Source organism: Erithacus rubecula (genome assembly GCF_903797595.1).
Source record: "Erithacus rubecula genome assembly, chromosome: 22".
In the NCBI taxonomy this organism is placed as follows: Eukaryota; Metazoa; Chordata; class Aves; order Passeriformes; family Muscicapidae; genus Erithacus; species Erithacus rubecula.
In genome coordinates this window covers 9,726,283-9,753,924 of record NC_136674.1, presented here as the reverse complement: position 1 = coordinate 9,753,924, position 27,642 = coordinate 9,726,283, and the positions used below count along the sequence as shown (strand labels likewise).

At 49.4% G+C, this 27,642-nt stretch overlaps 2 protein-coding genes across 4 annotated transcripts in view; both read left to right on the top strand.

Moving 5' to 3' along the window:
- The window catches only part of LOC306811325 (S-adenosyl-L-methionine-dependent tRNA 4-demethylwyosine synthase TYW1-like), a 396,352-nt gene that overhangs the window by 222,457 nt on the left and 146,253 nt on the right, over positions 1–27,642 (top strand). The gene's annotated exons all lie outside the window — the stretch shown is intronic.
- The window catches only part of CALN1 (calneuron 1), a 139,241-nt gene that overhangs the window by 105,226 nt on the left and 6,373 nt on the right, over positions 1–27,642 (top strand). For all 3 annotated transcript variants that reach the window (XM_079324938.1, XM_079324940.1, XM_079324939.1), the window contains 2 exons: positions 19,667–19,820; positions 27,460–27,602. In XM_079324938.1, the coding sequence (XP_079181064.1) occupies positions 19,667–19,820; positions 27,460–27,587 (282 nt within the window). In that variant the 3' untranslated portion in view covers positions 27,588–27,602. The remainder of the gene's footprint in view (positions 1–19,666; positions 19,821–27,459; positions 27,603–27,642) is intronic.

Sequence of the window (27,642 nt, the reverse complement as noted above, 5' to 3'; positions counted from 1 at the left end):
CTTGGAGGTTTCCTTGTCTTAATTCCTGCACTAAAAATGAGGCGGGAGGAGATCCCAGGAGTCAGGGAATGGTTTGGGGTGGAAGGGACCTTAAAGCCCACCTTGTTCCAGCCTCTTCCTCTATCCCAGGCTGCTCCCAACCCCATCCAGCCTGGCCTTGGACATTTTCAGGGATCCAGGGGCAGCCACAGCTTCTCTGAGATGTACAAATTCCATGATTCTGTGATTCTCTTATTCCATTATTCCATGCTACTGTTATTCCATGATTCCGTGATTCTGTTATTCCACAATTCTGTGATTCTACAATTCTGTGATTCCATGATTCCCTGACTCTGGGAAGCAGGACACAGCTCTGGTGTCCTGAATTAGAATCAGCAGCTCCTGCTGTGGCCACACTGGATGTGCAGAGAGCTCATTTCAAACAGCCTGCCCCTCTCTTTAAACACAAACCCCAAGCAGGTGCAGACACCACACCCCAAGTAATGAATTGCATAGAAAATGAGATCTGGAATCCCATTGAGATGGCTTTTCTGTAGCTGGGAATAAATAAAATCTCTGGTTTTGAGGACTTTGATCACTGATGCTGCACCTGAAAAGCTGCAGAGGTCAAAGTCTCAGCTCACTGCAGGGATGGAAACATTTTTTGTTCACAATTAGAGAATCATTAAGGTTGGAAAAGACCTTTGGGATCATCAAGTCCAACCTAAAGCCAAAGGTCAGGAAGGAGGCACAGGAAATAGGAAAGAGCATCAAACACAAACAGATCCATCCATTTGGTCCTGTCACTGAAATGTGAATCTGAAGAGGAGAGCCTGGATACTGGAGATGTGGAATGGGATTTCAGGAGCTCCTGGATTGCTGGATCATAACAATAAATGAAATCTTGATTTAGACATGGAAAACACTCCCCAGTTGCACAGTACAAGGGGGGGGGGGGGGTAGTGTCAGGAGGCTTCCAGCCAATTGTTTTTAGCCAGTTTTGCCCAAACTGGAGAATCTTTTGGGCACAATGACAATTGCAGTGACTTTGAGGAGGCAGCAATATTCCCTCTCAGTGTGCAGGTCACCGTGGGTGGGGGATGATGAAGCCCTGTTCCCTTTTAGCATGAACAAGACATGTTCAAAGTTTAAATACTTCAAATATCACTGACAATAAAAAGTCACATTCTTTCAACGTGATGAACCCAGTGATTCATAAGTCTCTGTTCTCTTTAGAGCAGGGAAAGGTACCTAAGCTGGAAATATTTCCCAGAAAATCAGATTTTAATCTGTGGGGCACATCCACTGCAGCTGCTCTGGTTTCTCCTCTTTCCCTCATTCCCTTTCTCCTCTGGCTCCTCGAGGAGTAAATCCAAGTGCTGCATGTTCCATTTTTCTGCAGGAATTTCACATCCCCTCAGTGTCAGTGTGTGATGAGCTACCAGGGGAGCAGGACTTCTGAAATCCCAGGAACTGATCTGATCACACAGGCAGAGCTTGTGGTTGCTTGTAGGGGATGATGGGATCAACAAGATAAAATTTTAATTAAATTACAATCATTCCCAGGTTCAATGGATGCTCCAGTTTTCAGTGTTCCTTGGAAACAAACCCCACAAGAGCTGAGCTTTGTGGAGCTGAGGGATGTGGGGTTATTGCTGGCTGCCCACTGGGGCAGGATGGAGGGATGGCCTTGGCATGGAGGGGCTCAGGAGTGTCACCTGTGCTGGGATGGCTCAGAACCTGCTGTTAGCCTCCCTGCAGTGCCAATGGCTCCAAAGGCTCCTCCACCCTCAGGAGCACCTCAGCCTGAGTGTGTTGGATGTGCCAGGGCAACATTCCCTTTTTTTACAGCAGTTCCTCCCCCCGCCACAGCGTGGGAAGGTCAATCAGATTTAATCCCAGAGATCCCAGCAGTGGGGCTGCAATTCTCTGGCACATAACCCACGTTGTCCCCACTGTGGCAGCATCACAAGCACACTTCTTCCTGCAGAAAAAGACATTTCCCAAAGTTCTGGACCTCTGGCTTTATCAATCCCAGAAAAACCTGTTTGTTTTTGGTTTTTTCCCCATCTACTCCCTGCTGATTTGCCAGCCTGCTGCATTCCTTCCTTTGAGCTGTTGCTGCCCCAAAATGTCCCTGTGCTTATCACTTTTCCTTGCACCAAGAGCTTTCAGCACAGACAGGGTGGATTTAGTGCTGCCCATGTGCAGCTTCCTTCCCCATCTGTTTCTCAGTTGCTTCTGAAACATTTCAGAGCAGAATCTCATCCTCACAAAACCAGCCCTGATAGGAACAGAGAGCCACGGGGCTCCTGCTCCACGTGCATTGTTCCAAGCTGCCTGTGGAGAGGGTAATGGAGAATTATTGCAAATATTGTGTGTGTTTACATTTCTTTTATTAATAACTTCATCCAGCAGAGCTTCAGAGCTTCCTTACACTGGGAATAGAGGTTGGATCTTGTTGAAAAGTGAGTTTGTCCCTGTCTAAAAACCTTCTGGCTGTGCATTCCAGCAGGGCTGGGAGCAGCAGGGGCTGCTGAGAGCCATGGTTTGGAATCCACCAGGAGGGATGATGTGCAAAGGAGCAACTCTTGGGCAGTGCTGACCCTGCACACACCAAACCCTGGAGCTTCTGCTGCTGCCCTGCTCTGGTGGCTCCTGGGCCAAAGCTCTGCCTGAGCAGAGGCGCAGAGCCTCTGCATCCCCCAGGAGAGCCATGGAATATCCTGAGCTGGATCATCCATGGCTCTGCACAGACACCCCAACAACCCCTCCTGGGAAAATGCTCCTGGCTGTGCCCATTCCCTGGGGAGCCTGGGCAGTGCCAGCACCTCTGGGAAAGAGCTTTTCCCTGATCTCCACCCTGAGAAGCCAGAGCATGGATGTGCCGCCTTGCCTTGTTCCCAGTGGAGCAGCCAGGGAGCATTTATTCCTTTTCTCAGTCTGTCATTTTACCAGGAAATGTTGGTTGCTGGGGGAAAAGAAATGTTTTGTGTTTTCAGATTTGATTTTGTGCCCTCCTTCTTTTGCCCTTGGGGGTGACCATTGTGCCTTGGATTCTGCTTAACACCAGGCTTTGGAGTCCAGTGCATTACTGGGATGTGTGTTCAACAGCTCCAGATAACCCAGACAATGCAGACACCTGGATTTGTGTTTAATTCCTACCTGAGCCTTTGCCATGGCCTCTCACATGGGAAGACCTGCTCCATCCTCCCTGGCAGGCACCCAGCTGCTTTGTTTTGCTATTTGGGTGCTTTTTCCTACTGCTTGGCTGACATTTGCTCCATCTTTCCTTTGTTTCCATGTGCCTGTGGAGCTGGGGATGAAGTCAGGAGTTCTCAGAAGGACTGCCAGGCAGGGAAGCAGCCTCAGTCATAAAAAGCATAAAAACAACACCCCTCCTAAACCAAATCCATTATTTCCTTGCTCACACACTGAAAATACAAAATCAACTTATTAACTTAGCATTCACTCCTGATTCCATGATTTTATGCTAGCCTTTTATATCCATAATATCCATTTTCCACTTTCATAACACCCAACAAAAACTCCCTTCCCAGTCCCTCCCTCCTTGTTCTCCTCTGTTTGCAGCCAATCTGACTCAGCAGGAGCACATCTGGAGCTCAGCTGCAGCTGTGCTCCCAGCCTGCTGTGGGATTTTTGGGGAGTCTCAGCCCTCCCACACTGAATTTGAGGCAGGAACTGGAGCTCGTGTGGAGTAGTTGAAGATAATGCTGTGCCAAAATGAAACTTTGATAACCAAGCTGGTTTGCACTTTTATTTCCAGTGGGAAATTGGATATGCAGTCCAAGGTATTAAACTGCACATTTGGAAAGGGAGATTGTCCTGGAACTTTGAGGCTTTGGGACCAAAGGGATAGTTCAAGGGTTTGCATAAAATAACACAATGTGACAAGGGGATGAGTTCACATCTATGAGCTGGGTTATTCATTCAAATGAGCCAAATTTCCATGATTAAGGAGGCAAAAAACTCAGGTGTCTCAGATCTTCCTGATTGTTGCCAGTATAATTCCCACCAGCCCTTAAAATGCAGGAAGATATCACAATTCTTCAAAATATAAAAAACCACTTGGCCCAAGTGGATTCAAGAGAAATGTAAAATGTAGCTCATTAAATCATGGAATCATGAATTCATAGTCATGGATTCATGGAATTATGAATTCATAGTCATGGATTCATGGAATTATGAATTCATAGTCATGGAATCATGGAAACACTAAGTTCTTGAAATCATGGGATCATAGAATTATGGAATTACAGACTCACAGAGCATTGGAATCACAGACTCAGGGAATCATTACACCACAGAATCATGGAATTGTGTAATCCCAGAATCATGGAATCCCAGAATCATGAAATAATGGAATCCTTGAAAGGGGATTTTCACATCCCTAGGCACTGGGGCATGGAGAAGTGGGAATCCTGACTCCTGGATCAGTGTTAAAATTGCTTCCTTGTGCTGTAGCTGTTCCCATCTGGCTGCTGGGCAGATTCCTTGGATTCACTGATACAGCAGCTTTTCCTGAAGAGGTGAATCCCTGTGTTGAGTATTAACAAACACCTGCCTGGGTTAGACAGGAGAACACTTTCCCAGCTTAAAAACCCTGCAGAATTAAAATTTCAGCTGTAGGAGTGAGCACTGAGGGAAGGGAATTTGTGGATTGAGAAAGGGAGCAGGACACCAGCAGGACCATTTCCAATGGGGTTCCAGTTTCACCCAGCTCTGGACACAGATGTACCAGAATGGGGATTGTGCTCCTTTTCCTGCCATCCCAGGGTTTTTTCCTGCAGGTTTGCTCTCCCGTCTCTAGGGTGAAGGTGCTCATTTCTCCATCTGGATGGTGGCCAGGCTGGTTCCAGTGTTCTCCTCACTTTTGGGAGACAGGCACAGACAGAAGGATGTGGAACACATCTGGGGTGCCCCACAGGCTGTAGAAGAAAGATGCTGCTCTTGATGCTCATCCCTGGTGCCCTCCTTCCAAGGCAAAATAAACAGAGTGACACCAATCCTTGTCCATCCTGGGCATCCCTGGAGCTCAGAGAGGCTGGCACCACTCAGGAATGAGATCCTGGATATTTTTGGCAGATCCAAGAGAATGTTGGCTCAGCCCTCAGCAGTCAAACAGCAAGTGGAAAGCTGGGAAAGGTTGAGAAAGGAATAGGGAAAAAACCAGCTTGTGGTGTGTGTTCATTTCTTGGATGTCACTGGATCTGCTCCACCATGACATGAAAAGGAGATGGTGGCAAGGGAGAAGTGAATGAGGAGGAAACCTTCATCATTTCCCTCAAGAGGAAACTTTGGTGGATGAAAGAAGAAACCTAAGTGGATAAAAAGAAGAAACTTAAGTGGATTAAAAGAAGAAACTTAGGTGGAGAAAAAGATAACTGGGTTGTCTTCTCTATGTCAGAATTTGGGAAGGTGATGACTGGAGCTGGGGAGGGTACAAGTGAAACAGGAGACAGTTTCAGAGCAGGCCCAAGGAGAGGATTTCTCCTGCAAGGTGTGAAATTTCCTGACAGCACAACTTGGATGTGCTGGAAGTTCACAGAACTTCCCAAAATAACTTGGCAAATGATTCACTTGGGGCCTCTCTTCTTCCCTTCTGCAGGAAGGTGGGATTCTTCTCCTGACATCTACTCTGAGCCTGCCCATCCATGGTTATTACATCCACCAGGAGGAAAACTTCTTCCCAAGGAAAGAGATGGAGTTCAGGGAACACTAAAAGCAAACATTATGCTCTTTTTCCTTTCCATGAGATAAGCAAATAGCAGCTGTGGTAGAGCTTATCTTGGTATTCAGCAGTTCAGACCCCACAGTTCCACCCCCATTATGGAGAAAATGAGCTCTGATGTTCTCTGAAAACTGTATCTCCTTTATCTTCCAACATTCAATTCTTCTAGCATTCAATATTTCCTCTTCCAGCATTCAGTATTTCCTCTTCCAGCATTCATTACTTCATCAGGAATTTGCTTCTCATCAACCTCTAAACTCCACCATTGCCCCAGAATGGCTCTGGAGTGATGGATTGCACCATTAGCATCTAAATGTGGGATAAAACCTCCAATTGATCCTCCCAGAGGCAACAGAAAATTCCAATTTAAGCCATCACTTTTTATTTTTATTGCATAAATTCCAGTCAGGACTAATGATGTCTGGGGCTTCCTTCTGCCTGTAGCAAGGTCTGCATCTTCCTGGGAATTTATCCCATTCCACTGATGTGGAAGTCTCTGCCAGGGCTGGATTTGGAAGCAGAAATGCAATATGAGGGTGTCTTTTGGCTTTGCTGGGGCTGCTGCTGTGTCTCCCAGGGAAGCTCAGCACCAGCCCTGGCACTGCTGCACACAAACAGGACATAGAGAAGCCCAGGGTCACTGGGAGAGGATTCCAGGGCCACTGAACCCACCCTGTGTCCATCTGTATGGAATGGGCCAGGAGAGCAGCTGCTTTTCTTATTGCAGGTCACCTTAGGGTGAGGAACCCAGAGGTCACACACACCCCTGCTGAACAATACAAAGCAGGAGGAAATCAGCTGTGCCAGATAGCAGAGCTGGGGCTTCCATCCTTGTGAGAGTCCTTAGGAGAATGCTGGTTCTTGTCTGGGGCTATCCTGCTGACTGAGTGCTGTTTAAATCATGGTGACAAGGTGAAAAGGCTCTGGTTGGTGATTCCATCTTCTCCACTGTTTCCCCACCTGGCAGTGCCATGTGTTAGTCTCAGATGTTATCCTGGCTGGTTGTTTTTAGGGGTTTTTAGCACTGATGGTATCCCATAGCACTTGCTGTTGTGCTGTGTTGGAGGAGCACTGGAGGTGGGTGTGGATGTGGGAGTGGGTACTGGGATGGGACAAGGGACAAATAGCTGGGAGTATTAACAATTTACAGCCATAAAACATTAACAACAAACAGTCAACACCAACATCAACAATTATGGTCAACAACTGCAGTCAGCTGGGTGGACACCTTGTAGAGACAAACTTGTGTTTGGGAATTTATTCCCCACACCATCCCCACCTTGTCCCCAGCCCAGAGCACTGAGTGCCACTTCCAGCCCTTCCTTGGGCACCTCCAAACTTCCCTGAGCAGTTCCAAGGCCTGACCACCTTCCCATGGGGAAATTCCTGCTCCACCCTGAGCCTCCCCTGCCCAGCCTGAGGCCATTCCCTCTCCTCCTGTCCCTGTTCCCTGGAGCAGAGCCCGACCCCCCCGGCTGTGCCCTCCTGGCAGGGAGTTGTGCAGAGCCACAAGGTCCCTCCTGAGCCTCCTTTGCTCCAGGCTCAGCCCCTTTCCAGCCCCTCAGCTGCTCCTGGGGCTCCAACCCCTTCCCAGCTCTGTTCCCTGCCCTGGACATGCTCCAGCCCCTCGGGGTCTGTCTTGTCCTGAGGGCTCAGCACTGTCCCCAGGGTTTGAGGGTCTCAGCACACCCCCGGATCTTCACCCCAGCCCCTCCTGTTCCCATCCCTGGGGAATGCTCCAGCCTGGGATCACAACCTCTGTGTGCTGCACTGGGTCTGAACAGCACAGTCTGAGGGAAATCTGCAAGAATAAGACACAAACAACAGCAGAAGGAGTTGGGTGATTTTTATTTTAAAATGCAGCACCCAGAGAAAGGCCAGAGCTGCCTGGATCTGCTCACCTGATGAATTATTTATGTCTAATGACAATAATGCTCTGACTCAGTGCTGGTGTTTGAAGCAGGACTTCAGATCACCCAAACCACACTGTCAAAAATTCCCCAAACCCATTTCTCACCTGTAGGAATATTTCAGATGTGCTTTCACAGAGCTGCCTGACTTGTAATTAGCAAGTGCTCACCCAACAAACTATTAAAGAGCAATTAGCTCAGGGAAATTTACTGAAGCTGCTTGCATGGCTGAGGAGAGGAGTGATAAAATTTCCTTGATGGAAGCATGTCAAATTTACACAGCCAAATCCCAGAAATTTATCAGATCCTCAGGATTCCCTGTGATCCTGTTACTTTTAGGGAGTTTTCATTAGCACCTCCAAAGACCAGCTAACAATAACATCTGTTCCCAGGGTGTCTTTTCCCATCTTCTCCAGCATGTGTTGCTTTGGCTCTTTAAGCTCTGAGGGAATCAGATTCCCCTTTGTTCTCCCACATCCTGAGAACCTCATTTATATCTATTCCTTTATTAATTGACAGAATATATAAATTGAAGACTAATTTTTATTCCTTCTCACTGCATATAACATTGCCTTGTCAACTCTGATAACTTCTCTCTTCCCAAATAATTTGAAGATTATGCATGAATGCTGCAAACTGCTTCAAATTATATTTTTCAATGCCTTCCTTTTAATTACATCAGTTCTGATGGATATGGATGTGCACATGCACACCCAGAGCACTTCTGGGAGCTCAGGAACCTTTCCCTGCAGCTCTTCCCAGCTTTTCCCTTGGAAAATCAACAGCAAACTTCTTCAACCAGAGCATGCAGAGGGAAATAAAGGGTTTAATACAGAAGGTGGCAGAGTCTGTTGTGAACTTTTGTTGCCTAAATGTAAATTTTATTCAATCGAAAGAAAAAACACAAATGGGATTCAAAAACAAACAAAAAGAATTCACATTTCCCTTTACTGGGGGAAAAAAAATCAGTGAAAAATGGACCTGTTTTGATGCTTAAGCTCCAGGCAGATGTGACAGAGTCTGCTCACCTTATCTCCCTGATAAAATCCAGGTACACTCAGGTAGAAAGCAGATATTTCATTCTGGCTGCAGCACTGACAGCAGAATTAATCCACAGTAAATGGGCAGGGTACAGAGGGACCACAGAGATGAGGGAACACCAGGCTAGGAGCAGCCTGCTCAGGGCAGGAGATGATTTTAAGGTCCCTTCCAACCCAAACCCTTCTGTGATTCTGAGTTCCCAAAGAGCAGCAGTCCTCAGTGCATTGTAGATTGTTCCTTTCTGTTTGCTTTCCTTTGCCCACTCTTGGTGAAATCAGTGCTGTGAAATGATTCTTAGGGCAGCAAAGACTGGGGGAGCCCCAGAAATGACAAAGCAGCTGGGGGGACAGCAAACCACAACTTCCCTCAGTGTGGCTGTGCCAATCAGGACAGAAAAGGGGCAGAAAAGGAGCCACTCAAAACCCCCACCAGATGTGGATTTCTCTCTCCTGAGGGATTTCAGACAGGGATGAAGCTCCAGGAAAAGTGTCAGAGATGACAGGAGTTGATGGGCTGGGACAGCTGAGGGGAGCAGAGATTTCCTGCAGGGAAAACAGAAATCTTGGCATGTGTCACCAGGGAAAAAGGACTGGCTGGAGCTGGGCTGGAGCCCAGGCAAGGAAAGGAGCAGGAGCTTTCCAAAGGGCTCCTCTGCAGCCAGTCACCACCTTTACTATTACCTATAACCCATCCTAACTACTGACATGACCTTATTTATGTTACTCTTGTTTAACCACCAAAAATTAGTGTGTTACAGCTTAAGCTAGAAGTTGTTTTTCAGTTTTCTTGCAGTGGAAAATTCTGAGATCTTTCTTCTACTTGAAACATTGGCTTTCTTGTTTGACTGTGAAAATCTTTTTGCTTGGTACATCTTTTGTTTGAAGTGGATTTATCCTTTGCTCAGAGTCACAAAAGCCCCTTCCAACTCACTGCTCTTTGCCTTTTTAGTTATCCAGTAAGACTGCCTCAGCAATTATTTTCTTCTATATCTTCTATGTCTTCTACATCTTCTATATCTTCTACATCTTCTATATCTTCTATATTTTCTACATCTTCTACATCTTCTGTATCTTCTATATCTTCTGTATCTTCTACATCTTCTCTATCTTTTATATCTTCTATCTCTTCTACATCTTGCTATTCCTTCTTCAGATTCTACATTCAAAGACCTTTCAGTTGTACACCATATCTGTGAGACCTTCCTGTCAAACCCTTATCCTGCCCAGTGGGATCCCAAATCCCAACAAATCCCAATGCCAGCTGGATTTGAGCAGGCTCTTTGTCCAGTGGGGCTCTGGAGATGTCCCCAGGTCAGGGCTGAAGGGAAGGCAAAGCACAGCCTGGTCCTTCTTCATTGAGTGTCACAGGATGGATTTCTGCCTCTGCCCTCAGCTTTTTCTTCTGCAAAATCTGTGAATTCTTATTTTGCAAAGGAAGGAATTTCTCCAGCAGATGGGATGGGATGAAAATGCTGCTGTTGAGCCAAGGCTCTTGGGTAAATAACAAACATTAAGTAACATTTGCAAAGGAGCTGCACTCAGGGACTGTTGAAACCAAATCTGGACTCAAGGATTGATGAAATTAAGATTTCTTCCAGGCAAAAGGCCACCCCAAAGCTGGTGCTGGTGGCCCTGGTTCTTCTTCCAGGGATGGAGGTGGTCACATCAATAAATGCCATTTCTCCTGCTCCCTGCTAGGGTCAGTGTCTGCAGTCAGCTCGAGTCAGGCTGCCAGGTTCTTCCCTCTCACCATTAGGCCTCTGATTAATGAGGTTTTAGTGAACTCAAGGCTCAGAGTTTTCATGGATCAGTGACATTTCCTATTAGAAAAATATCCCTGCTCAAGCTGTGGAAGGTTCATGTCCTTCTCCAGAGCTGGGACAGAAGCTGACAACTCCAGGATTGTAATCAGCTGGATTTTATTAACACATTCATAATTTGGTGAGAAAATTGGATTGGTACCTGCAGAGCAGAAGAGATTTCAGCAAGGCTCCAGATGAGGTCTTGGACCCAGGTCACTTATTAATAAACTTATCCAGTTTATTTTAGTGGGACAAGAGCCCTTAAGCGTCACTAAGCTAAATATTTCTCTAATTCATGCAGAACTCAAGTGTGATTAGCAGCCTGATGTCACAGGCCTGGGGCAGAGCTCTCTCCTGTGATGTGGCTGTTCCAAGGTGGGAGCTCAGGGCTGGGATGGGGCTGAGCTCTCCTGCCTTGGTGACAGTCCCCAGCTGCCAGGGCAGGCTCAGGATGGATTTTAGGGACAGGTTCTTCCCCAGAGGTGCTGGCACTGCCCAGGCCCCCCAGGGAATGGGCACAGCCAGAGCTCCAGGAGCTGCCAGGGATGCACAGGGGGGATTGTTGGGGTGTCTGTGCAGGGCTGGTGATCCCTGGGGGCCTGTTCCAGTCAGGATAGTCTGTGATTCCAATTCAGCTCCCCAGGGCCTCATGGTCAGATCTGCCATAAGGAATACCCCAAGATAAATGATAATCCAAACCCTCTAATTAAAAATAATCCAAAAGGCATTTATTTATTTGTTGTGTATAGCACAGCAAAATCTGATGGTCAGGCAGCTCAGACAAGGCAGGGAAGGAAAATTCCCTGAACCTGCTCCATCTGCTGTGTCCTTTCTGAGCTCCCTCCTAAGCTCACCTGTCCCATGTTCCTGGTGTAGATGGGATGGAGAGCTGCTGCTGGGAGGGTTCCCACTGCATTCCCAGTGGGCTCCAGACAAGCATGTGGAGCTCCTAAATGTGTTCCCAATGTGCACCATCCCTGCTTGTCCCCAGGAGGAGTTTCCCACCTTTCCACTCTGCTGTGGGCTCACCAGTGCTGGGCTCTGCTCCTGCTTTCCCTGTGCCTCCTGAACCCTCCTGCAGGAAAAGCTGCTCATTTATCCCAGTGCTCTCTCCTTGGTGCTGGCTGAGTCAGGCATTAAAATCACTTTGCTGAAGTTTATTTTTCAGCACTGACAGCTGATCTGTATTTTCTGCTCTCTCTCTCTTATTGGGAGCTGCCAGGAGCTCACAAATGCCAAGTGAATTGCTGGAGGGGACTTCAGAAGTGATCACCTTGTTTGTAGCATGGCAAGGAAAAAAAATCACGACCTCCTAGCACTGGAGTAACTGAGCAGACACTCCAGGCTTTAGTTTTGCTGTCGTTCTTTTCAGCTGAATTAATCTTGGTTTCAAACAATGGTTGCTATGTGGAGAGCAAAAGGTGACATAGAAATAATTACAACATGCAAATATAAGGAAAGACAACTCCACATCCCAGCACAAGGTGACAGAGAGAGAAACAAATTCAAAATATTCAAATAATTTCTGTCCTTCCTTCCCATCCTCTGAGCCTTGGTGCAATTTTTCACATGCTCTGCTCTGGAATTGCTGAACTGAGCTGCAGCAGGGGAGGGGTTTTGCTCTCTGCTTCTGTCTCCAGCTGAATTTGAGATGCATTGACTCCCCTCAGGGCTCTTGGCTTGTCAGGAGGGATCCATGACAGGCACCAGGGGAGTTTCACTGTCACCTCTCAGCAAATGTGTGCCCAGGGAGCCTGGGGGTGATGGGATGGGCTTCAGAGAAGCCCTGGTTTCTACAGCTTGGGGGGAATTTGGAAAAAGAGCCCCAGATGTGCTGTTCATGACCTTGGCTGTGCAGCTGCTGGGCACTGGGGCACACTGGGGGTGGCACTTCCATCTCCTCTCTGCCAGCTCCTGGGCCCCTGGAGCAACATCAGGAACATCTGGCATTCCCAATTTGTTATTGCTTCTTTCTCCTTAGTGCCAGTTGACAAATCATGACTTTTCCCTGCACAGATGAATTTCTTCTGCTTTAGGTGAATTTCTCACTGTGAAAAAAAAAAAAATAAAATTTGTCTTTTCAATATTTCATGTCTTGCAAATGAGAAGGTGCCAGTCCTGAGGTTCTGGGATATGCCAGACCATGTGATGTCAGCTCAGATGTGAAAGCTAAGAAAAGGAGGAGGAAGGGGAAAATTTGTTATTTACAGTGTTTGCCTTTGGGGAAATCACTCCAGGGGCTGCAGTCCTTCCTGGGAAGTGACTGAACTTGCTGATGGAAGTAGAGAAAAAAAACTTGGGGATTTTTTTCTCTTTTCCCTTTTGCTTTGGAGGGTGGGCAGGGCTGGCACAGGGGGGCTGTGGCTGCCCCTGGATCCCTGGAAGTGTCCAAAGCCAGGTTGGATATTGGGGCAGGGAGCAGCTGGGACAGTGTCCCATGGCAGGGATGAACTTTGAGGTCCCTCCCAACCCATCCTGGATTCTATTTTGGCTCTGGCTGGTGCTGCACAGCAGGATTAGAAGCTCTCTTTGCCTTGTTGTTACTATTTTTTGTTAACTACCATCAGCAGTGCCAAGGATGCCTCAAGCCCCTGCAGCAGCTCTGGGTTTGCCTTGTCAAGCCTTTAATAATTATTGTGTCCTTTGTGCAGTTCAGGAGCAGATCTCACCTTCTAATCCACTTCTCCAGCATTCTCAAAGCATTTGCAGCTGCTAAATAAAAAATCGGTTTATTTTGGCTGAGGGCTTTCAGGAGAGAGCAGCAGGGCCCATTCAGGTTTCTGCTGCCTCCTCCCATTCAGCAGCACTTTAAGGATCATTCTTCCAGGCAGGGATCTGGGAAAAATGGGGAAGAGCCCCGAGGGCTGGGCTCAATCTGCTGGTGAAACACCAGGGCAGGTTATTTATTCAAGGTTATTTCTGCAATTTCTCCCCACTGCACAATCCCCCAGGTTTGTCACTGTCACCTGGCCTGGCACAGAGCTGCTGCCTAGATCTCTGTTGGAGTCAGTGACTGGGGGTCTGTGGATTCTTCAGGGAGAAATCAGAGTGCAGGGGTTGAATTAAAGCCTGAAGTATATGAAGCTACTCACACATAAGGCAGAAGTGCAAGTTTTAAGTTTTAAAATAAGTGAGTGAGTCAGTAAGTTTTAGTATGAGTTCTAGTGATTTTAGTAAGTAAAAAGTTTAGATACCAAAGTAAAAGTGTAAATTCTAATGAAACTTATAAAACATACTAGTGTTTCAGTAAAAGCTCCAAGAAACTGTTTGAAATGGTGCTTAGGCATAACAGAGCTATAACAAAAATACTGCTTTCATTTTTTAAATAAAATAAGTCAGATGAGTAGTTTATATGTAACCTAGTGTGTTAAAAAAACTAAAATTCTAATAAATTAAAATGTAGTAGTCCAAGTTTGTTTCTTAGCCTATTAAAAAGATTCTATATAGAAGTATATATCAAAATAAGCTAGTACTTTTTGCCATCACCTTTTCTGCTTTTCCTGCCATTGCTTTTCTTTTTGCTTTTGCTCACCATCATCAGTCAACACGCAAGAAAAAAAATAAAAGCTGCTGCAGCAACATCAGCTTGACCTTTAGCCAAAGCAGCTTCTACTTCTGTTTAAAACTTTATACCAAAGATTAGCATAAACTTTAATGTCAGTGCCAAATGGCAATTCCCAGCTTTAGCCCTAAAGAAATAGGGGGAGTTTGCTTCCCCAGAGCCTCCCCCATGGAAGGTGCAGCCCTCATTAGGGATTCCCTTGGATTAGGATGAGGGCGAGTCCTGGCAGAGGGAATGATACCTCAGGGGGGAATTACAGCTCCAGGCTGGTTCCTGGATGGAAAAAGGTTTCTTTGCAGCCCAGCCCCAGCAGCACTTGCCATCCCCAGAGCCAAATGTGTCCCCCTGGGCTCCTGGCAGGCATCCCAGGTTATTCCAGAGGGAATGGATCCTGTGAGCATCCCAGGTTATTGCAGGGGGAATGGATCCTGTGAGCATCCCAGGTTATTCCAGGGGGAATGGATCCTGTGAGCATCCCAGGTTATTCCAGGGGGAATGGATCCTGCAGGGCTCCCCAGGCACTGGGGTAAGTGTGTTCCCATGGGACCAAGCACAGCCTCGAGCTCTGTGTGAGGGATGGGATGGGGATGGGATGGGGATGGGATGGGGATCACACCATGCAGGGAGGGCAGGGCTCCCTTTTGCAGGGTTTGGAGAGGGATGTGTCTGGACATTTGGAAAATACTTCATATGTCCCCATTTATATATATATATGTGTGTGTGTGTGTGTGTGTGTGTGTGTGTATACATATTTTATACTTTACAATTTATTATCATCATATCCCAGGGTGGTTTGGGTTGGAAGAAACTTTAAGACCATGAAGTTTTAAATGGCTGCCATGGCAGGGACACCTCCCACTGTCCCAGCTGCTCCCAGCCCTGTCTAGCCTGGCCTTGGGCACTGCCAGGGATCCAGGGGCAGCCACAGCTGCTCTGGGCACCCTGTGCCAGCCCTGCCCACCCTCACAGGAACAATTTCTGCCCAGTATCCCACCCAGCCCTGCCCTCTGGCAGTGGGAGCCATTCCCTGTGTCCTGTCCCTCCATCTCTTGTCCAAAGTCTCTCTCCATTTTCCTTTTTAGCTTCTTCAGGTCCTGGAATGCCACAGTGAGGTCACCCCCTGAACAACCCCAATTCTCCCAGCCTCTCCTTGCAGGAGAGGTGCTTAATCTCTCTAAATAATAATAATAATAACAATAAATAATAACAGTAACCATACTAGTAGATTACTACAGTAACTACAGTATGCAGGGAAGGCAGACAAAAATTGGGGAAATTTCATTTGAGAGACTCAAGGACCTGAGGTGGAGATTCATTCCCTGCAGGAATTTTAAGTCAAGAAGGGAGCTACAGGCTGGATGGGGTCAGGTTTATTTTCCTTTCCAGGTATCTCAGGGACAGATCCTCCATCTCCAGGGTCCCTCAGGAGCTGCACTGCCCCATTGCTGATTCCAGCTCTCCATAGCTCCCACTCACAGCAGCACCTGGATCTGTTTCACTGCTCACAGCTAATTATTCCAGCTCCATTGATTTCTCCTAATTACAAATCCTATAGAAAGTTTCCAGCTTGCCACAGTCCCCATTTTCCTCCCCACAGAGTCAATAAAAGTTAAGAGTTGCTCCCTGGTTCCTGTCATTACCACAATAAAACCTGGAGTAATTGAAAAGTGAATCAGGGAAATTGCCAGCTTGGAGAGCAGGGATAATTGGAATTACTTGGGAGCCCAAGCAGAGCTTGTGCCAAGCTGGAGCCATCCTGGACACTTTGCCAGGGTGACACAGAGCTCAGGGAGGACAGGTGGCCTGCAGGAGCAGGAGCAAGGAACATGTTCCTGCCAGGAGACCAAAAATCACTGCATAAATTCACAGATTGACAGAATGTTCTGAGCTGGAAGGGACCCCCAAATATCATTGAGTCCAGCTCCTATGAGCCAACAAGGGTGATTTAGAATTCCATCTGAGGTTTTTCCACTTCCTAAAAGATACAAATGACAACAAAACAATAAAATAATATAATTTCTCTCTCTATTAGCATAACATTTGAGATGCAGCAGCAGCTGAGCATTTGCCAAGGGAACAATTCCTTCCCTCCAGACAGATTTTAACTGGAACAGGAAGACCCCAAACCCCTCAAGTCATTACTGCTGGCACAATTTGAGGATGAGCTGATCCCCACAGTTGTGTTTGTACTCCAGCCTGGAGCAGAGGCAGGAGGACAGAAGACTCTGCAAAGGCTTTTTAGTGGCAATGCTGGGAGAGAGGGAGAGCAGCACAGACTGAGAGGCTGAGGGAGCTGGGGCTGTGCAGCCTGAGGAAGAGGAGGGTGTGCAGAGACCTCCCAGCACTGCCCAGGGTCTGGAGGGGACAAAGGGAGGGCAGAGAGAGAGCCTGGGAGCATCAGGAGCTGCAGGAACAGGACACAGGGAATGGCTTCCCACTGCCACAGGGCAGGGTTAGTGGGACAGGTGGGGTGGAATTGTTCCAACCCAATGGAACAATTGGATGGGCAGCCCTGGCACAGGGTGCCCAGAGCAGCTGTGGCTGCCCCTGGATCCCTGGCAGTGCCCAAGGCCAGGCTGGACAGGCCTGGGACAGTGGGAGGTGTCCCTGCCATGGCAGGGGTGGCACTGGATGGGCTTTGAGGTCCCTTCCAACCAAATCATTCTGGGATTCTCATCACTCCTGAGTTGCTCACACTGAGGTTTTCTTCCTGACCACTGCTCATTGCACAGATGCAAAATCATTCATGCTCCAGAGGGTTAACAAAGAAAAATAAGTGCACTTTGCTTAATCTGGGCCCTTCAATATTCCCTGTGTGTGCAGGCAGATTTGCACACATCCATCTGGTTTTACCCAGATTCCACAGAAACACCAATTTCTCCAATTCCCTTACTATCTCCTGCACCAGTCCCAACCCTGCTGCAGGCAGTGTGCAGGGAAGTGGACAACAGGGACCAGACACAAAGTTCCTGGCTCTGTCCACATGAAAAGCATTTCTGTGAGCAGCAGGGCTGATGGGTTTTGGTTTTTCTGCTGTGTTTGTTCCTCAGGGATTCAGCTAAAAATAGTGAGTGTCCCATTGTCACCAGTGGCTCCTCAGTGCCCAGTTCAAAGCTGGGCTGCAAATCCCCCTGGGATTTAATCACCAGTTTCCATCCTGCTTTGTTGTGCATGAACAAATCTCACCAGCCCTGCTCTGCTGTCTTTAATGTTGAAAAGGGAGCAGCTGTGCTCTTCACATCCTGTTCCATGACAAAAAGCATTTCTCCTGGCAACTGAAGGTGTGGAAATTTGGGATAATTCCTCTGGTTGCCTTGCAGCAGTGCTGGGGGTGTTGCTGGAAGTTTGCAGGGGGCAGTGAAGCTGCCCAGGGTTCCCAGCCCTCCTGGGTGGTTTCCTGCAGTACTGACAGCCCAGGGATAAATCCAAGGATTTCTCACCCAACATCCCATCCTGCATTCCTTTGGAGTCTTCATCCCAGAAAACTCCAGCCTGACATTGAGCCCCTTCCTGATTCCATCCATTTGGCAAAAACCATAATTCCATCCCTGTGGTCACTTCCTGCCTGCAGGAGCATCCCCTCAGCACCTGGTGACCCTGTTCCACCTCATCAGGGCTGATGTTCAACCTCTGCTGGAATTCTTTTCCATCCCTGGCTCAGACAATTCTCCGAGGGTTAACAAATCTGGGGTTTGCTGTAGTTGTGGGTTTGGTTTTTCTGTCTTCAGGGAATCAAAATCACAGAAAGGCTTGGGGTTGAAGGGACCTCAAAGCCCATCCAGTGCCACCCCTGCCATGACAGGGACACCTCCCACTGTCCCAGCTGCTCCCAGCCCTGTCCAGCCTGGCCTTGGGCACTGCCAGGGATCCAGGGGCAGCCACAGCTGCTCTGGGCACCCTGTGCCAACCCTGCCCCAATCACAGGGACAATTCCTGCCCAATATCCCATCAAACCTCTGGCAGTGGGGAGCCATTGCCCTAGTCCTGTCCTGCCTGGTTTGTCCTTGTCCTGGTTTGAAGGACAAGGCATCTGCTAAGAATGGCAGGAACTTCTCTTTAAAATGGAGAATGCAAACCCCTCCCTCTGAATTATTATTATAATTTTGAAATTAAGGGGCTCTCAGGCAAAGAGATGGGAATTAGGAATAACAGCTCTTTACCAGGAAAATTAAAATAGAAATGCAGTATTACAAAGAACAATCCCAAACCCTGCCAGAGTCAGAATCCAAGCTGACACCCGTCAGTCAGTCAGGGTGGTGGCACAGTCCCATTCAATGGTGGCTGCATCCTCCTGCAGGGGCAGATGTGGTTCAGCTGGAGCAGTGCTCCTGGAGAAGGTGCAGTTTCCTCTGAAGGTGCAGGGATGATGTGCAAAGGTCTGGCTTTCCTCTGGAATCCAGTGGAAAGAAGGTGCCTTGGTGTCCAAAATGTCAGTTTTTCTCTGGGTAGGAAAGGCTTGGCTCCTGCCCTGGCTGGAGCATCTCCCAGTGGGATGATGGAATTTTATCAGTCATGCACTGGGACTCAGTGGCCATGAACAGGAGATATCTCCTGGAGGGAGGATGGGCTGTGGGAAGATAAAGATGATTGCCCAGCTGGTTTAAAGATGGCCCATTAGCAGAGAATATGTGCCAGGAGATCAGGGGTACTGTCCCACCCTGTACAGCAGATGGGACAGAATTCACATTTCTGGGCACATCCTATAGTGCACCCCAAGACAGTGCTGTTCTCCCCAGGCTGGAGAAGGAATGGGAATTTTCTGCTGCACCCTCACTCTCCCAGGGCAGAAGTAGCTGTGAGTTGGCATTGCCCTCCCTCCACTGGGGCATTGAACCAGGGGGGTTTGGCCTTTCTGGGGACCCTGAGGGTAGCTGGGGCTCAGATGGGCTCAGGAGCCCTGGAAAGCTCTGACTGCTGTGCATGAACCCTTTGGGGCTGTGAGGCCTCAGGTCCAGGCAGGGAGAGAGGAGGAGCATCTGCAGCACTCAGAAAACCTCATCATGACTTGGAACCTTTCCAACCTTCTTTCCTAAACTCAGAGAGACTCCTGTGCTCCCCTGGCACTGCACAGCAGCCAAGATGTGTCTCCTCTCTGCTGCACCTTTAGAAGGGATTAATTGATAACACAAACTGCACATGTCTTTCTTCTGGGGCAAAATGTTCCCATTCAGCAGGAATTGTGGATGTAACACTTGGTTGGTGTCAGAACAGCATTTCCTACTGGGTCTGCAACAGAAATCAGCTCAGAGGGAAGTGTCCTCTCCTTGTTCCTCCCACCCTGGCACAACTGGGAGCTTAGGAAGGTAAAAAAGGGGGGCAGAAACAGGGTTGTGGCTCATGGAAGGTGTGAGAGACACTAGGGGAGTCCCGATGGAAGCATTGGAGTGCTGCCTCTCCAGCCTGGAATGCCATTCCTGGGGAGGGCACTGGATCCACCAGTGTCAAGGGAGCTGGCAGGGGCAGCACCCATTCACAGCATTCACTGTTAAAGTGAAATCAACCCCAGAGAGCAAGAGCCCACACTGGGGTGTTGAAATGAGGCTGGTAAAACACAGGCTGGGGGTTGTGGCATTGCCTGCTCTGCTCAGAGCCCCTGGCTGTGACTGGGCTGTCTCCCACAGTTTGACATGCAGAGGATAACACTGGAGGAGCTGAAGCACATCCTGTACCACGCCTTCCGTGACCACCTCACCATGAAGGACATCGAGAACATCATCATCAACGAGGAGGAGAGCTTGAATGAGAACTCTGGCAACTGCCAAACGGAGTTTGAAGGTGAGAGAGGAAGGCCCTGGGCTTCTGATCAATCCTCCCCTTCCTGTGTCTGTGAAACTCGCTCTGATCTGAGTGGGTGCATGGGGTTGGCAGGGAGTTATTTTGGAGTGAGGAGCAAGGACACACAGAGAGCTCAACAGCTGCCCTCAGATTTCTATCCCTCAGCAAAGCTGATCCTTTTTCAGGCACAAGGATGAAGCACTGGGGGCTTTCCCCTCTCTCTGGTGGGATGCAGGCAGAGGGATGTGAGATGAGTGTCTAAGCCAGGCTGAACTTCCCTACAGAAACACCTTTATTTCCCTCATCCCACCATGGAAAGACTTCCTTGGCACTGACAGCTCCTACCAAGCTGTGTTGGGCTTCTCCAGTTTTGTTTAAATCCCAGAAAGGTTCCCAGGGAACGGCTGGGGCTGTCCTGCACTGTAACACCAGCAGTAAGGTCTGTGCCCTGGGCACCTTTTGCTCTCAGGTGCCAGGACCTGCCCCAGCCAGGACTGGAGCTCTGCAAGGTCAAGAGCTGAGCAGTGCTTGGAGGCACTCAGAGAAGGGGAAACATTTCCTCCCTTCAGCAGAGCCACAGGGGATCAGGAATGAGGAGCAGACACTGGGATCTGCAGTGGATTTTGCACTTTGACAGAGCTGACACTGGCAAGGACATTCCCCATTTTTAAGTCACCTCAGAAGAAGAATTTTTATTGCCTTGGCCAGAGGAGTTCATGCTGCTCCAAAGTGCTGTTTGGAACAACCAGACAGGTCCTTGTTGTCCAGACTGGGGCTGTCCCTGGATCCCTGGCAGTGTCTCAGGCCAGGCTGGATGGGGCTGGGAGCACCCTGGGATAGTGGAAAGTGTCCCTACCCAAGGAACAAGATGTGTTTTTTTAATTCTCTTCCAACCCAAACCATTGTATGATTCCATGAAATCCTCTCGTGTGCAGAGGAGCCCAGGGAAATGGAACAGAAGCTCAGTTTGTGCCCTGGGAGAGCCACTGCAGCCCATGGGGGGAATTCTGACATTCTGTGGGGTCAAACAGCTGAAAGGGCACCAGGCTGAGGCACAAAGCAGATGATGGAGACACAGCCCAGTCCTTGGCCTGGCTAATGAGGGAGATGCAGCAGCTCCATTCTTACCCTGCCCTCTGCTAAACACTGCAGAGAAGCTGGAGGAGCACAGCTATTTAATTTTAACAAACCTGCAGGAGGGAGGCAGCAGCAGCACTCTCTGAATCAGGCCAAGAAACCATTTTTATGTTCTCCTGGAGGGCAGCAGGGAGGGAGAGATGTTTCTTCCTTGCCTGGAGCTGTTGGTGCCCACTGCCCTGCTGATCCCTGGGGACACAGATGTCACTGCTGCAGAGTTTGGGGAGCTTGGCTGAACCATCCCAGAAAAAAAAAAAAACAAAACTGGGTCCCAAATGCTCAGCATCTCATTTTGGAAGCTCCAGTTTCCAAAAGTGCAGCAGGAACAGCTTTTCTCGTGGGATGTTTTGGCATTGCTGGTGCCAGGCAGAACCTAGAAGCAAAACAGAACCTTTTTTAGATATTGGGAACACACACAAATCCAGCAGGGAATAAAGATCACCTGAACTGTCAACAACAGGGCAAAGTTTTGCTCCAGATCCCAGTGGAAGGGAACAGTTCTGGTCTGTGGCAGCTCTGACAGGAAATTTCTGCCAGGAAAGAACAAGTTGTGTCCCTGCAGCTCTCCAGGCTTGCCAGGAATGAGCCTCTGGTGCCCTCAGAGCTCCCAGTTCTCAAACTCCAGGATCCCTACAGGGCTCAATAGCAGGAATTACACCTCATGGATGGTGGCACCAGGGGACAGCTGTCAGCTGTCCTGGGGTGTCTCCCTGGGGGTCACTCACTTCTGACTAGTGCTCTGAAGAGATGTTTTTGTGGATAGAATTCCTGGAGTTTAATTTAGGTGCTACCTTGGGATGGGAAGAATTGCACCCTGAAAGAACTTCCTTTCTTAGCTCAACTCCTCAAATAGCAATTCAGATATTTCTTTCAGCTCCCATCTATATTTAATGGTCATCCACCCCATTGAAGGGCCTTCAGATCTGGGAAGGAATGAAGCCAAGATGAGCCCCAGGGGTTCTCCCTGGGGTTTGGGGATCTCCTAAGGGAGCAGACACAGCAGAGACTTTTCACCTTGGTGAATCTCCACTCAGTGTCACCTCTGGGTGAGCTCTTGGATCTCAGACCAGCTGCAGACCTTGTCCTCCTGTGGGCAGAGATATCCCCCTTCTCCACACCTGGGCATCTCCCTTCTCCACACCTGGATTTTCCCTTCTCCACACTGGACATCCCCCTTCTCCACACTGGACATTCCCCTTCTCCACACCAGGGCATTGCCCTTCTCCACACCTGGATTTTCCCTTCTCCACACTGGACAATCCCCTTTCTCCACACCTGGATTTTCCCTTCTCCACACTGGACATTCCCCTTCTCCAAACTGGACATTCCCCTTCTCCACACCTGGATTTTCCCTTCTCCACACCTGGACATGTCCCTTCTCCACACTGGACATTCCCCTTCTCCACACCTGGATTTTCCCTTCTTCACACCTGGATTTTCCCCATTTTCCACATCTGGACATTCCCCTTCTCCACAGCTGGCTCAGGTGATGAAGAGTACTGTACAGGTAATATCACTGTCAGTACAAATCCATGAGATTTCTGACATTGCACCTCTCACCACACAGTTCACCCCAAATAAAATACTTGTACTGTAGTCAGGGCCAAGTCCAGGGTTTCCTCAGCTCCCTCTGAACACTGGAGTCATTTGCAGGATGTCACATCCAGGGGAAGGACACAGCCAGGGCAGAGGCACAGTTCTGTCCTCAGCTTTATCTCTTTTTATCTCCAGGACAGGACAGTGAGTGCTGTGTGATTTCATGGGACACAGGGAAAAGACAATTTGCAATAACACTCCCGAAGATTTACAGTCCAGCAGCCATTTCCTGGCAGCTCCCTCCATCCAACACTCAGGACACAGAGCTGGTGGCACAGCACTCAGTGGTTACAGGACTGGTGCTGGTGCCAGGAGGGGTCCACCCTCAGCCATGACCCCCAAAATCCACAGGATGCAGCCAACAGCTCCCCCCTGCCCTGCTCAGCTCAGCTTGGCAATGACAAACTGACCTGTTAAACCAAAAATAACTCCAGGCAGCCAGAGCAAGGCACCATCACTCACCTGTGGCAGGGCTGGGACAGGGCCACTATAAATACACTGCTGTCCTTGTGAGGAACTGCTCTCCTGCAGGCTCCCAGTGCTGGGAGCACATCCCAAACCCACCATGGGCATGGTGACCTGGAACAGCCTGGACCATTAGCCCCAATTCTGGGGGCTGTGCTCTGTGCCAGTGGGGGGTTCTCCTCACCAGCCTGTCCTGGGAGTGTGGAGAAGATGAAGAATGACCCAGCCTTGTTTTGCCTTTGCCAGACCTTGGTGAGGCCTGATGGATGCTGGAAGCCTCTGGGTTGCTCTTTCCCCTGAGAAGGGTTGAGGATTTCTCCAGAGGAGCCTCAGGCTCTGCTCATGTCCAAGAACCAGCTCCACATCCAACCCCTGGCGTGTCCCATGGGTGGCAAGAGCTCCCACTGACACACAAATGTTGGCATCCAGCCCTGGGACAATGCCAGCCAGCAGGAAAAGCAGATCCTGTGCTCAAAGATTATGGATTTAGAGAAAGGAGAGAGAGCTGAGGGCAAGCCCTGCCCTGTAAGCAGGAGTGGTTAAATAGAACTTCATGTTCAAGAGAGCAGCATGTAGGGAAAATTCCAGGAATCAGGACATCAGGAGGTGCAGCTTCTCTGTCTCCCTGTGGGTTTCAAGGGAGCAGGGCAATGGTCATACCCATCTCCTGGAGTCATTCCCAGCCAACAGTAAGAGGGTCTGGCTGGGCCTTCAGCCCCTCCACACGTTCCCCTTCCCCCTGGGGTTATTTGTAGGTAATTTGGATGTTTGGTGTCCCTTCAGTGGGTAAAGAGCAGTAAATGAGACTTCCCTGCACACTGCTGCCTTCAGGCTCTGTTTTATAACAGAGCCCTCAAGGAGTTGTTCAATTCAGGAACATTTCTGCAAAAACACTGAGCATGTTTTACTCTTTTCCTCTGAAGAGGTGAGTTTGTTATCCCAATAAACCCTTGCCCAACCTTGGGCTGCTGTTTCCATCACCTGACAGCAATTTTTCTGCTGCCTGGGAGTGCTTTCAAAGCATAGAAATAATAGAAAAATACATAAAGAAATAACTACAGCTGGGCAGGAACTAGCTTTTCAAAGCACCAGGGCACTGTGCACAAAGCCAGGGAGCCACAGCACTGATCCTGAGTGTTTATAAAAGACAGAGAAAGAATCCAGGAGCAGAGCAGTGCAAGCAGAGAGTGAGGAGCCTGGGAGAGCTGCTGGTAGGGAGGATTTAATTCCCTGCCCAGAACACAGCAAGACCTCACTCACATTCCCTGGCCAGGGCAGGATGGCTCCAGCCCTCCCTAAGGAGGATTGTGTGCCTCTGGCACTGAGCTGGGGCCACTGGGAGCTGGGATTAGGGCACTGCTGAGCACCAGCCAGAGGAGCTGATGGCAGAGAAAACTGGGATTCCAAACCCAGCATCCAGGGCTCTCTGATGAGGTTCAAGACTGTATCAGAACAAGGGGTTTTTCCACATATTCTAAAAATATTGTCCTTTCCAGCTTTCCAAATGTGGGCACCTGAAGCCTGTCCTTGGCTGCATTTTAGGTTTGTTTTGGGGTTGGGTCAACCATCTGGAAGTCTCCTGTCATCACAGGAGCATCCATGAGGAAAAGGGGACAGGGACATCCCTTCCCAGGGCAAACCAAGACCAAAGAGCAAAGCAAAGCCCAGAGCTGCCCATCCTGTGAGGGATGATTTCCTGGCTTTCCCTGACTCGCCTGGACAGGCCACTTGGATGAGGGTCAACAAGGCCAAGTACCAGGTCCTGCACTTGTTCCATGGCACAGCAGCCCATGGAATGCTCCAGGCTGGGATAGAGGAGCTGGACAGCTGGAAAAGGCTCTGGGGGTGCTGGTCCAGTGACTGGACATGAGCCCAAGTGTGCTCAGGTGGCCAAAAAGGCCAATGGCCCCTGGGCTGCACCAGGGCAGGGCAGTGCCTGTCCCCTGTGCTGGCACTGCTGAGGTCACAGCTCCAGTCCTGGGGTCAATCCTGGGGACAGGACAAGACCTGGAGGGGCTGGAGCATGTCCAGGGAAGGGAACAGAGCTGGGAAGGGGCTGGAGCCCCAGGAGAGGCTGAGGGAGCTGGAAAGGGGCTGAGCCTGGAGAAAAGGAGGCTCAGGAGGGACCTTGTGGCTCTGCACAACTCCCTGCCAGGAGGGCACAGCCGGGGGGATCGGGCTCTGCTCCAGGGAACAGGGACAGGAGGAGAGGGAACGGCCTCAGGCTGGGCAGGGGAGGTTTAGATTGGAAAATAGGAAAATTTTTTTCACTGGAAGGGTTGCCCAACAATGGTGGAATCCCCATCCGTGGAGGTGTCCAAAAAGTGTGGATGTGGCACTGAGGACATGGTTTAGTGGTGATCATGGGGGTGGAGCTGGGGTGATAATTGTGCTGTTCCAGCCATAATCACCCTAGGATTGCCTGGGGAAACCTTCAAGACCTTTGCAAACAAAATCTCCACAGTGCCCCAACACCACACATGGTTCTGACATTCAGATGTGGGGAGGCCAAGACAGAGACATGAACTGGCTTTATTAAGTCACAGCACGAATTCTCACTGATGAGCTTAGCAAAAAGTAAAATTAAATAAAACAAGTGCTAAAAATCCCAACTCTATCTGCTTTTTAATTGATGCTCTCACCTCTTTTGACAATTATTCTGTGAGCAGTCACTTGGAAAGGTTCTTAATAAATCTGATTCGGCTTAAGCACAGAGAATCTAAAACAGTTTGGAAAAGTGACTCATGTACCACAGATACTCCTGGGGATTGTCACAATGGGAGCCTGAGTGTCATCAGGGAGCACCTCTTGATTTTCTTTTCATGCCCAGTTGACCTGGATGAGTTGGAGGGATTCACACAAGGTCGATAATTTTTATTAAAGAACTTTAGAGACAGCTTAGTCCAATCTGAAAGAGGGAAGGTTTAGGTCAGAGAGTGGGAAGAAGTTCTCTGTGAGGGTGGGCAGCCCTGGCACAGGGTGCCAGAGCAGCTGTGGCTGCCCCTGGATCCCTGGCAGTGCCCAGGGCTAGGCTGGACAGGGCTGGGGGCAGCTGGGACAGTGGGAGGTGTCCCTGCCCATGGGACAAAGAGGAGTTTTGAGATCACTTCCAACCTAACCCAAAACAACCCAACCCCACCCCACTTAACCCAATCCAACCAACCCAATCAACCCAACCCAATCCAACCCAACCCAATCAACCAACCCAACCCAACCAACCCATTCCAACCCAACCCAATCAATCCAACCCAACTCAACCAACCCAACCCACCAAACCCAACCAACCCAACTCAACCAACTCAACTCAACCAACCTAATCAACCCAACCCAACCAACCCTACCCAACCCAACCAACCCAACCCAACCCGATCCAACCAACCCAACCCAACCAACCCAACCCAACCCCACCGAACCCAACCCAACCCCACCAAACCCAACCCAACCCCATCAAACCAAACCAACCCAACCCAACCAACCCTACCCAATCCCACCGAACCCAACACAACCAATCCAACCCAACCCCACCCAACCCAACCAACCCAACCCAACCAACACAACCCAACCCAATCCAACCCAATCAACCCAACCCAAACAACCCAACCCAACCCAATCCAACCCGATCCAACCAACTCAACCAACCAACCTGACCCAATCAACCCAACCTGACCCAACCAACCCAACCCCATCCAATCCAACCCAACCAACCAACCCAACCCACCAAACCCAACCAACCCAACTCAACCAACCCAACTCAACCAACCTAATCAACCCAACCCAACCAACCCTACCCAACCCAACCAACCTAACCCAACCCGATCCAACCAACCCAACCCAACCAACCCAACCCAACCCCACCGAACCCAACCCAACCCCACCAAACCCAACCAACCCAACCCAACCAACCCTACCCAATCCCACCAAACCCAACCAACCAATCCAACCCAACCCCACCCAACCCAACCAACCCAACCCAACCAACACAACCCAACCCAATCCAACCCAATCAACCCAACCCAAAAAACCCAACCCAATCCAACCCGATCCAACCAACCCAACTCAACCAACCAACCTGACCCAATCAACCCAACCTGACCCAACCAACCCAACCCCACCCAATCCAACCCAACCCAACTCAACCAACCCAACCCAACCCCAACCCAACCAACCCCATTCTATGATTCGGAATTCACAAAGAACTTAAAAGAAATATATGGCTAACCCCAAATATCCTTGTGAGTATTTGAAGGGTTTAAAAGCCATGATGGGGGAGGGGAGTTCCTGAAGGGTTAGGAAGGACTGGGATGGAAGTCCTGGCAGGTTAGGTGTACTGTTTGGGAGCGCCCCAGCAGGGGAGGTGACAGTGAGGACAGGAGGGTTCCTGAGCTGCCCCAGGAGGGTGCAGAAGCCCCGCTGTGACTGACAGCCCCTCTTGTCCCCGCAGTGCACGCCCAGAAGCAGAACCGCCAGACGTGCGTGCGCAAGAGCCTCATCTGCGCCTTCGCCATGGCCTTCATCATCAGCGTGATGCTGATCGCGGCCAACCAGATCCTGCGCAGCGGCATGGAGTAGCGCCGGCTCGGAGCAGCACCAGCTTGGAGCAGCACTGGGCTTGGAGCAGCACCAG